At 35.8% G+C, this 11,826-nt stretch overlaps 2 protein-coding genes across 2 annotated transcripts; one reads left to right on the top strand and one right to left on the bottom strand.

The window, feature by feature from the left end:
- Positions 1-505: 505 nt before the first annotated feature.
- pin4 (protein (peptidylprolyl cis/trans isomerase) NIMA-interacting, 4 (parvulin)) lies at positions 506-5,053 on the bottom strand. The gene is made up of 4 exons (XM_048175634.1): positions 4,874-5,053; positions 4,392-4,462; positions 2,590-2,709; positions 506-792 (listed from the first exon to the last, which is right to left on the bottom strand). Exons 1-4 carry the CDS (start codon positions 4,908-4,910, stop codon positions 634-636), a joined length of 387 nt encoding a protein of 128 aa, XP_048031591.1. The 5' UTR covers positions 4,911-5,053; the 3' UTR covers positions 506-633.
- Positions 5,054-5,107: 54 nt separating this feature from the next.
- On the top strand, positions 5,108-10,387 carry nek12 (NIMA-related kinase 12). The gene is made up of 3 exons (XM_048175627.1): positions 5,108-7,197; positions 7,315-7,515; positions 8,792-10,387. The coding sequence occupies exons 1-3, from the start codon at positions 6,081-6,083 to the stop codon at positions 8,947-8,949; spliced, it is 1,476 nt and encodes a 491-aa protein (XP_048031584.1). The 5' UTR covers positions 5,108-6,080; the 3' UTR covers positions 8,950-10,387.
- The last annotated feature ends 1,439 nt before the right edge of the window (positions 10,388-11,826 follow it).

Here is an 11,826-nt window from a genome sequence, read left to right as displayed (position 1 = left end):
AGTTTTCTGAAGTCGTAATGAATATGTGATTTGTTCCACTTCGTACAACTCCCATACTTTTTGAATCAAGGCATTGTATGATGGGGGGTCAGGTTTTAACCATCTGCATGTAATACATTTGATGGCTGCAGCAAAAAGAATTTTTAGTAAATATATTTTAGCTCTACCCTCAAAGCCCTCTGGACACACACCTAGAAAGGCAATTGTAGGGTGTTCTGGGATTTCAAAATGGAAGATTTCTTTAAGGGCGTCGAATATATCTTTCCAATAATTTCTTAATTTTGGACAAAAAAAAAAAATCTTGTTTTTAAAGTTAATTGTAACATCCAAATCATATTCTAGACAGTAAGTATTGTTGGTGTTTTAGGATAATATAACTCAGGATATTAATATTATATTTATTAATTTTTATTTGTTAATATTATATAAATATTATTGTTTTGTAGTTATAAAAACTATAGTAGCATATGGAAAGCATGTGAAAGCAAATGTTACAACACAACAGTTTGCTCATTAAGATCAGTTTTATTAGATCATATTTACATTGTGATATAAAAAATCATGACTGCATTGTTGCAAATGTTCGTAAATGCAGTGGATTGTACCACAAGCTCCAAGTCTATTTAAGCAGGATCACTTTTTGCCTTCCACCATGATGATGTGGTAGCCAAACTTTGTTTTCACAGGAGGATCCGTGTATACAGGTTTGTCCATAGTGCTGATGGGTAGTGCAAACGCTGCATCCTGAAATGGTCCCACCATTGATCCTCTTGTCATCCAGCCAAGGTCACCCTGTCATATGCAAACCAAAACTTTAAGCTATACAAGCTGCCATTAAGATTTTTAGGCTGTTTTGATACTTTAGCAGAATTTGAATAACAAATTACTGAGTAGCGGTTAAAAAACAAAACTGTAAAACAACAGGTTCACTATATTGCCAAAAGTATTGGGTCACCCCTCCAAATCATTGAATTCAGGCGTTCCAATCACTTCCATGGCCACAGGTGTGTAAAATCAAGCACCTAGGCATGCAGACCTCTTCTACAAACATTTGTGAAGGAATGGGTTGCTCTCAGGAGCTCAGTGAATTCAAGCGTGGTACCGTTATAGGTTGCCACCTGTGCAATAAGTCCATTTGTGAAATTTCCTCACTATTAAATATTCCACAGTCAACTGTTAGTGGTATCATAACAAAGTGGAAGCAATTGGGAACAACTGCAACTCAGCCACGAAGTGGTAGGCCACGTCAAATCACAGAGCAGGGTCAGCGCATGGTGAGGCGCAGTGCACAGAAGTCGCCAACTTTCTGTAGAGTCATTAGCTACAGACCTCCAAACATTGTGTGGCCTTCAGATTAGCTCAAGAACAGTGCGTAGAGAGCTTCATGGAATGGGTTTCCATGGCCGAGCAGCTGCATTCAAGCCTTACATCACCAAGTGCAATGCAAAGCATTGGATGCAGTGGTGTAAAGCACACCGGCACTGGACTCTAGAGAAGTGGAGACATGTTTTCTGGAGTATCAAATCACATTTCTCTGTCTGGCAATCCGATGGACGAGTCTGGGTTTGGTGGTTGCCAGGAGAACGATACTTGCCTGACTGCATTGTGCCAAGTGTAAAGTTTGGTGGAGGGGGGATTATGGTGTGGGGTTGTTTTTCAGGGGTTGGTTTTAGTTCCAGTGAAAGGAACTCTTAATGCTTCAGCATACCAAGACATTTTGGACAATTTCATGCTCCCAACTTTGTGGGAACAGTTTGGGGATGGCCCCTTCCTGTTTCAACATGACTGTGCACCAGTGCACAAAGCAAGGTCCATAATATGGATGTGATAGTTTGGTGTGGAGGAACTTGACTGGCCTGCACAGAGTCCTGACCTCAACCCAATAGAACACCTTTGGGATGAATTAGAGCGGAGACTGTGAGCCAGGCCTTCTCGCCAACATCAGTGCCTGACCTCACAAATGCGCTTCTAGAAGAATGGTCAAAAATTCCCATAAACACACTCCTAAACCTTGTGGAAAGCCTTCCCAGAAGAGCTGAAGCTGTTATAGCTGCAAACGGTGGGTCAACTCCATATTAAACCCTTCGGAGTAAGAATGGGATGTCATTATAGTTCATGTGCACGTAAAGGCAGGCGTCCCAAAGCTTGTGGCAATATAGTGTATATACATTTCTGAAGGTACTAGGCAACAGGTTCTTCCAGGTGACTTCTTCTAGACACTTTTTATAATTTATTTATTATTATTAATATGAACATGCTCTTTTATATAACTTATTTTCATCAGATTTTGAATAGTGAGAATGTAGGATAGCAAATTTCATTGTCGACAAGTATCACTGTGTGCTGTATGTGTGTCTGTTGTAACAGTATATGACAGAAATTGATTTATTATGAGAAATTCTATAGAATAATATGGGTTCAGTGTTCGATGAAAATTATATTTTGAGGGATCTGCATGGAGAGAATTGCATTGAATGGCATTTTCTGATAAAACAACAACACAGCACCTATAGGAATGATTATTTCTCATATCATATAAGACACATTACTGCTACTAATACACTGTTCTACACATGAGAAATGTCTTACTCCTTGTCTGGCTTTGTCCTCACTGTATTGTGCTGCCACCTCACTGAAGCGCATACCAGATTTGAGTTTCTCCATGGCTTCCATACACTTGCCATGCTTTTCACACAGAATATGCCGAACCTATTAGAAAATAGACCCAAAAAAAGATATAACCAACAAAAATATAATTTATTTAAATAGCGGTTTGACAGTGACAATGAGACTTCACATCATTCATTAAAAGGGCTTCTGGGACACCTTTCCATATTTGCAAACAAATTTGCATATTGTACTATATTAAAACAGTAAGATGGAAAAATGTAAAGCAACAACAGACAATGCCAATACAGGCAGCTGAAATGTAAAATAAAAAGTGAAAAGGTTATTTTAATTTCATATAATGATAACATGTAATAAACATTTATAAATGTACAATTAACATGTAATGTAAACTTCATTTTATAAATGTAATCATATCCATAATATTCATATTATCATATAAATGTACAGTCAAACCAAAATGTATTTAGACAACTTGAACATTTCATTCATTAATTCAGTTTATTCACTATAGTTTAAAAAAATGGTAATAAAATATGACAAGATCTCAGAGTTAAACTGTGCCAGAAAAAAATAATCTTAATTATGTCAGAGAACACTTAAGCAAAACATGTTCAGGTCAAAGTGTCTGAATAATTTTTGGTTCCCAATTTTTCTGGTAGTCCACTGTATGAAGAATTTTTGGGTATAATATGCCACAGTTTACTTTATTTTGCTATCCTCACTTACATAAATGAACTATAGTGTCCTGCACCCACTAGTAAAAATATACCAAAAATATAAAAAACGTCAGAATAATTTTTGGTTTGACTGTATATTTATAGGAACACAGAATCAGTGTATTTTTATGTTTTCTAAATGTAATGTGTTGTATTATAAACACTCCAGAGTTTGAAAATACAACTTCCAATAGATATCCATTACTTTTTCATAAATTTTACCCAAAAAAAAAGTAGCTGCTCTCAACTACTTCCTTCTGATCACACTGCAAAAATAGTTTAAAGATTTTTATATAAAGATGTATTCACTGGAGATACAAAATAAAATAAAATATGAAGTCTTGTTTTCTGTAAAATGTATCAAAATAAAGTGAGTTTATGCTTAAAACAAGAACAAATATCTGCCAATGGGCTGAGAAAAACCAGATTAATTCAAAGGGAAGTTTTCATAACTCACTGACAGAAAATTGTTCTTGTTTTAAGCATAAACTCACTTCATTCTGTTTGATTTTTCAAGACTTCATTTTACATTTTAATCTCAAGAAAGTACCAAAGATGTTTATAAATTTGTATTGGAAAACAAGACAAAAAATCTGATGAAGATATATATATATATATTTTTTTTTTTTTTTGCAATGCATGCAACATTAGTGTCATAACTTTATGAATTTAAGATTTTCTGCTCTGATTTTTAACCTTTTGAAGGCCATAATTTGTGTAAGGGCGAATTTTTTTAAGACCCGCAAAACCCTGATTATAGTTTTTTTTTTTTTAACTAATATTTTGAATTAATTTTTAATCTTTAAATTTTCCTCTTTCATTTTAATTTTAAAGTTGTCATATTTAATAGTTTTTGTGCTATGTCTATACAGTTTGTATTCATTTGTATTTCAGTTTTAGTGTATATATATATATATATATATATATATATATATATATATATATATATATATATATATATAATATTTTATTTCAGTTAACATTTATTTACGATTTATGATTTTAGTTAACTATAATAACCCTGCAGTATATACAGACGTTTACCTTTACTGCTGTCCCTCCTTTCTGAGCCTTCTCCTTCTTATCACTGTCCCCACTACCTGAAGCAGCAGCCCCTGCAGAAATACAAATCTATGTTAGCATCTAAACAGTACAACTAGGCAACTATGATATTTATCCATTTATAATATGTATATTTTGAAATTACCCACAATAAGCGAATCACACATTCAGGCCACATTCTTCACGTATTTCACACTTATTAGCAAACTTGTTTACTTTAAAACACTTATATAGCACATTTAGTACAATGATCATTACAGTACACAATGGCCTGAATGGTTTCATTAACACTAGTTGGTCTTGTTTAAAACAAGAGTATAACAATATTTACAATCTGTTAGCCACAAACACTAGCTAGCTAGCACATCAGCGAATATTAGTGCAACAGTCAAAACACATGCTATACATTTGGATATGGTGTTTGTTAAATTTTGTTGTTGCAGCATCATATATTTGTTGTTTACCTTTAGCACCTTTGCCACCCTTTCCTTTTGGTGGCATTTTCTGTCTCCTCGTGTCGGATGTGTTTGCTAGCAGCACACAAGAGCGAGTAACTCACTGATTCCCACGCGGTTAGCCTGAAAATTGCACGTCAGGTTTTTTCAGCATTCAGTTTTACAGTATACGATATTTCAGTCTGTATTGTGCAGTAAACAACACATGCAAATGCAACTGAACCCGAATATATGAAAATATAATACAGTGTAAATATATAGCTTTGCGCAGACATGAGTAGAAAGGATGCGCTTGAATACATTTTAAGAGACATGGCCTGCGTCTCAATGTGCAAACTATCCATCCTAAATAGTATGTGACACTAGTAATATTCAATACTATTTAGGGCGGATAGGGTGGATAGTATGCACATTGGGATGCAGGGATGAACAGTTTTGTGTTTTCACTTTAACGATGATCGTTTTTATTTTATTTTATTATTATTCATGGTGATGACCAGTATATGGGTTAATATGTTTTGACTACAACTGTATTTTGCATTTTATGTTTAAACAGATTATAATAGTATGATTTTTGATTATTTTTATGCGCAAATGTGTCCTCGCGAGGATGCTCGTGAACGCCGCAGAGCCACATGATGACGTCCAACTAATATAGCCTACTTTTACTGATTTTTATTGCAGAAAAAACATTAAAATGCTCGATGTGATTAATTTTGCGCAGTTATATTTTACATTAGCCTACGCATTCGTCATTTTAATCAAGTTATTCGGCTTTAGGCAGATATAGCTCGGAACGAATCAGATTCTCTTTTGTTGAGAGTGAGCTGCCATGGTAACAACAGGAAGACAACACAGCCGCCTTCTGCTGCTGACACGAGAAACGACGCTTTATCTTAAAAAAAATTTTAAAAAATACATAATTGAATTGAGTTTTTCTGTCAGTATGGCATGATGACGCAAAGGTAATAAAGATTTTAAAGATGTTTGTTTTCAAAAAAGTTTGTTTCAGCTGTCGCTTTGGCTAGTTGGCCGACTCAACCAGTTTATTAATTGGAGGATCATATAATAACTGTTTGCCAACATATCAGACATTTTCATATCCGCCAGATAAATGTTAATATAATCATATCCAGCTCTCACCGAGACAAAAGAAATGCTTCTGCCACCAGTAAGGGCATAAAGAAGATGTTTGGTGAATGAATAGGATCAAAACATGGAGAAATATGAGAAAGTCCTGACTCTTGGCAGAGGAGGAGCAGGTGTTGTGATGTTGATGAAACATGTTGATACAAAGAAATTTTGTGCAGTCAAAAGAATACATGTGGACAGTTCCCGAAAAACAAAGACCAAAGATGTTGTGTTGCAAGAGGCAGATATTCTCAGGAGCTTGAAGCATCCTCATATTATAACATGGATTGAAACTTTTTTTGACACAGCTAATGAGAATATTTACATTGTTATGGATTATTGTGATGGAGGAACGCTGGATGACCACATTAAAGAGCAGAAGAGCGGGGAATACTTTGCAGAATGCAAAATTATGGACTGGTTTGTGCAAGTTATCATGGCCGTCAGTTATATCCACTCTGAAAAGATCCTTCACAGAGATATCAAGCCTTCCAATGTGCTGTTAACCAAGAGAGGTGTGATTAAGCTTGGGGATTTTGGGATATCAAAGATTATGAACCACACACTGGATATGGCCTCCACCTGTGTGGGAACCCCCAGTTATCTAAGTCCTGAACTCTGTCAGGATGTCCCATACAGCACCAAATCTGACATATGGGCTGTTGGCTGCCTACTATATGAGCTTTGTGCCCTCAAACCAGCTTTTGAAGCTAAAAATCTCCTAAGTCTGTTTTACAAGATCATAAAAGGGGAGTACATCAAAGTCCCTGAGAGGTATTCGGAAGACATCCATGCATTAATCGGGAAAACGCTGTCCTTGGTTCCTGAGAACAGACCGAGTGCGAGCAGCATACTTAGTATGACCTACGTACAAGAACATCTGGGAAAGTTCATCGAGCATCAGGAGAAAGAACTTATAAAGGTGAATGTTGAATCCAGACCTCAAACAAAAGAAGACTTTAATGTAGAAAATGCATCTATGGAAAGCAAAACAGATAGTGCCTCGGCTGTCTCTGACAAGACACTGCAAACAGAGACATCACCCTGTGCTGAGGAGGAAATCCCCCATGAAGGAACAGAATCTGATTATTCAGAGGACTTTGACGAACATGATAGCTATGCGTCCTCCGAGGACGTTTCGAGGGAAGATGTCTCCTCCAGTCTTGCTAATGTGGTTGAAGAGGCATTTGAGGAATCTAGCGGTAAGGGTGTAATGTAATCATTAATAATCTTTTCCATTGTTTTATTATTATTATTATGAGGCAGCATCCAAAGCAACAGGCATGGGCTGTAATCTCTGCATGTATTTTTTATGACAGTTGTGTCTGATGATGAGGACATCTCTGAATATCCAGATGACTTTGAAGAAGCTGAGGATGATGACCTGGCTGAGGTGGTCAGCTATGCCAGAGATGCCATGAATTGTGTTTCAGAAAATGATGCATTTGATGTGGAACTGGAGCTCAAAGATGCAGGCGGTTTCTCTGTCACAATGAAACTGTTAAAAGAGAAATACATGGGTAAACATGCACATATAAAATTGGTAACACTTTATTTCGATGGTCCACTTTAGACATTCTACTAACTATAAATAACTTTGCAACCAAATGCCAACTTATTATAATAACACCTAACCTTAACCTATTCAGTCAAATAATACTCTAATAATGAGAGTTAGTTGACATGTAGTTGCAAAGTTACCTATAGACTTTATTCACAGCAGCGCCATCTTTGATTTTTAATGGGAATGAAAGCGAAGCTGTGAGGTATAGACATACATCTCTTCAGTAGGTTGTACTGTTATTTAATGCGTTTTTTGATTGTTGCTGACAAAACACTGCAAAAATATCTTTCTAAAAAATTTCAACAGACAAAAAACTCCAGACAACATGAGCTTTTGAAAATTATAAGTGTTCTAGGAGCTTTTTACAGCTTTTTACCTCGCTTTCATATCTCATGTTGCTGCTCTAAATAAATGCCTATAGTTAGTAGAATGTCTAAAGTGGACCATCGACATGAAGTGTAACCATAACATTTTATTATAAGTTTATTATTTTTTCTTTACTCACTTGATTTTTGTTGTTTCTTTCCTTGGTCTGTTTTAATTATATTTTGCTTCAGTGATTAATTTAAAGGCTTAGTTCACCCAAAAAAATCATTAAGTACTCACCCTCTTGTCGTTTCACACCCATAAGACCTTCATTCATCTTCGGAACACAAATTAAGATATTTTTGATGAAATCCGAGAGGATTCATCATACAAGAATGACACAGAAGAGAAGATATTGAATAAAGTTGTTATTTTTGTTTTGTTTTTGTGCACAAAAAGTATTCTTCTCACTTCATAAAATTAAGGTTGAACCACTGCAGTCACATGGACTATTTTAACAATGTCTTTAGTACCTTGCTGTACCTTGAAAGTGGTCGTTAAATGGCTGTCTATGGAAGAGTCAGATACCTCTCGGATTTCATCAAAAATATCTTAATTTGTGTTCTGAAGATGAACAAATGTCTTACGGGTGTGGAACGACATGAGGGTGAGTAATTAATGACAGAATTTTTATTTTTGGGTGAACTAACCCTTTAACAACCTACTTCAAATTTAGTGTTAACAGTCAAATGAGATTTTGTTTAAATCAAGGTTGCAGTGGTCTAAATGAATGATTTGGAGAGCATTTATTGTTTCATAGCATTTGAATATATATACACAGAAATATCATTATAGCTATGAATACTGTTTGCCAACAAATCAGTGTCTCTGCATATGTAATGCTGTTCTGCTTTCTTGATTTATAGAGGATGTTGGAGCCTCAGTCTTTGAGGAAATCAGTGAGCACTTTCTGAATGGCCTCACGCCAGAAGACCTGCAGCCACAGTTCCAGCACATGATCGGGACAGACCATCTGGAGACCTGCTACCTCATTTTCAACCTTGACCAAGAGACCACATGCTGAATCATGCCTGTCCAATTTAGAGAAAGTAATTTCCTTGTTTTAAAAGTCAGTGCTGCTGACGTAATGATGAAGTATTCTATAACTATATGAAGCATTCAGTGTATATTAAATACAGCATTTTGTAATATATGTAATGAATTATAACTGATTATAAAATAGTTTGATCTTATAGATATTTAACATCAAGAAACCTTTAAGCATTCAGTTTTGAAAGTGTTACCTAGTATAACCAGTAGGTGGCACTCTATAGTAAGAAAATGTGTAGTTTGGCGTTACACACCAATTCAGAAAATGAACACATCATAGTTTCCCATCTTGGTGTTATTACAGTGACTGAAGTTTAAAACTGCTGCCTTTCTAAATAACCTATATAGTGGATACAAAAATGCATTATATCTGTGGCACCCATTTTTCTACATTTTTATTTACAAAAATCATCTCTCAGCGTATCCATTAAACAATGCTTGTAATGTGAAAGCAGTGGAGAATATCATTGCCTGCTGTGCTTTCACTCCAAAGGAAGACATTTGCAGAATCTGTAAATTTATGGGTCACAGCTGCAGTTGTTTTCCACTTAAGGCGTTTTCCCTTAAACTTGTCCAGATTATTCCAAGAGGGATTTAGTCAGTGTGATAGAGAAACTGCCATGTGTAACTGTATGAATGACCCTTTCATTTAAGAATGTTCACAATCTGTCCCTAGAGGAAAGTGTGTTGTCAAGCCAGCATTAGCATAGGAAAGCTGCATCAATTATACATTTAGCCAGTATAAAATGAGATCGGTAGTATTTGTCTGTTTTAATATATCTAAAAATGCATTCATTTTATTTTGATTTTACTAAAAACTGCATCAGTCCCTGCCAGGTAGGGCTGATTTTGTTGTGTATCATGGTATGAGAAATGCACTTTGGTAAACTTAAGTTATCCACTGTAAAGAAAAACAACTCTGAACATTAAAAATGTAAAGTCATTCCCATAAAACATTTATTTTTAATGTTCTGAAAGGAGTAAAACACAGACTGTGGAGTCATTCAGGATAGAGCTTTAAAAATTTTCCATATGTCTGATGGATTATGTAGCATGTTTCGTTATTTATCTGCCTATGCATTTGGATGAGAGACCAGAATAGATGCAGACAGGTCTGAGACCACTTTAAGTAGCAATCACCTCTATGCCTTGTCACTTTAAAACCTGTCAATATTTCATCCATAGTAAAACTAGCTACAGGGAGAGCTTGTCACTTGTGACTTCAGGGGTTTGTACAAAGTTTGATGCATTATTGATTGATTTCTGCACGAGTGCTCCACCCTTTAGCTTAACTTTCTTCTTGATTTTTTTGTTTTGTTTGCATATTATTAAAAAATGAGGCTAGGATCCTAATTAAGAGTATTTGTTTTTGAGCTGGAGTGTTGACATGAAATTCTAATAAAAAAAAAAAAAAAATCATTTTATTTCTTTATTCTCTTGTATTGTTGTTATCCTTGTTGTGTCCTAATTATATTTTACTTCATGAACTGGTGAATTGAACAACCTGCTTTCAATCATCATGACAACTCTCGGAATAGTTTTAGCATGTTATTGAATATGGAAAGTTAAAGTATTTGGTTTTAGAAGTGTGAACTTAAAAACAAAGAGCTGGATCCAAATGCAATGAGTTTTATTAACAAAAATCAACAAACAAACCAATCAAACATGAAGACCAGTGAAGCAAATGAGTGAACCAAACATTACATCCATGTAGGAACATGACTCAACCAAGAACACAAGAAACTAGGCTACTGATGGGCGATTTCTTCATGAAGCTTCGAATCTTTTGTTTCGAATCAGTGGTTCGGAGCGTGTATCAAACCGCCAAAGTCACATGATTTCAGTAAACGATTCGATACGTTTCGAAATGTCAATGGTTCACTGCTGGGGGCGATCTCTGTGAACCATGAATCATGCAGATTCACTGAGCTCGCCCCCCAGCGGCGAACCATTAAACAAGTATCTATGGGTTTTACCTGATCTCTGATCAGTTTTATACATTTGTAGACGTTTTAATTAGACATTAGTATTATTAAAAGGAATTTTAGTAGTTAATAGTCTCGTATTGGCTCGTTTAGCTGAGCCATCTATGGAACAAACAAGAGAAGCCCTGAGAATTGATAAAAGTACACATTATACAGACACTTGATATTTAATCTTACTAGATGATTAGTTATAGCATTTGATAGATTTTACCTTCAATAAAACGTTTGAAATTGATCTGTAAAAGGTTTTTTTATGCATGTTTGGCCTGAGTTTTTGCTGCATTTACACTGTTCTGACCAGCAGGGGTCACCAGCATGTTTCATTTTGAAAGCTTCGAAACAGTGAATCATTTTGCGAAGCAATTGGTTCAATTTAGTCGAAGCTTTGAAAAGCTTTGTTGCTCCCATCACTACAAGAAACACTGCTATTTAGAGGTAACTGGCAACAAGACACACCTGGGAACAGTCAAAGAACTAACCAATAAGAACAACTACAGAGGACTACAAAACATGGCGCAGAACAGGAAATAAAAGTCCACACAAAACTACGGGAACACATGCTGTTGATCATTGCTGCTGCAGCAGAGCAAGTATAGACTTGCTACTACTAATAGATACACAGACACGCTGCTGTGAGCATGTAAGATCTGCTGCTGCATAAATAGACATACATAAATCCTCTAGCAAATCTAGGCAGGTGGAGCTGGGGAGGTGGAGGGTTTCAGAGGAACCAGATTATTTAAATGTTGAGCAAGCAATCTCATTGACTGCAGGATCAGCAGAGGCCAATCAGCTTGTGCCATGCAGTAATGATGTGATTGCTTGCAGACAGCATTTTAAAGACCAGCCTGTGCCCCATAGAGTTT

This window comes from Megalobrama amblycephala, linkage group LG23 (assembly GCF_018812025.1).
Source record: "Megalobrama amblycephala isolate DHTTF-2021 linkage group LG23, ASM1881202v1, whole genome shotgun sequence".
In the NCBI taxonomy this organism is placed as follows: Eukaryota; Metazoa; Chordata; class Actinopteri; order Cypriniformes; family Xenocyprididae; genus Megalobrama; species Megalobrama amblycephala.
The sequence above is the reverse complement of the archived record's forward strand: the minus strand, read 5'-3'. Positions and strand labels throughout refer to the sequence as shown.

Excerpts from the sequence above, each read along its gene's own strand:
- pin4 (XM_048175634.1), bottom strand. The coding sequence starts at position 4,910 with ATGCCACCAAAAGGAAAGGGTGGCAAAGGTGCTAAAG. Across the intron at positions 4,463-4,873 it reads GGGTGGCAAAGGTGCTAAAG|GGGCTGCTGCTTCAGGTAGT; the intron begins GTAAACAACAAA and ends GTATTTCTGCAG. Across the intron at positions 793-2,589 it reads AGGACAAAGCCAGACAAGGA|GGTGACCTTGGCTGGATGAC; the intron begins GTAAGACATTTC and ends TGCATATGACAG.
- nek12 (XM_048175627.1), top strand. The coding sequence starts at position 6,081 with ATGGAGAAATATGAGAAAGTCCTGACTCTTGGCAGAGGAGGAGCAGGT. Across the intron at positions 7,198-7,314 it reads GGCATTTGAGGAATCTAGCG|TTGTGTCTGATGATGAGGAC; the intron begins GTAAGGGTGTAA and ends TTTTTATGACAG. Across the intron at positions 7,516-8,791 it reads GTTAAAAGAGAAATACATGG|AGGATGTTGGAGCCTCAGTC; the intron begins GTAAACATGCAC and ends CTTGATTTATAG.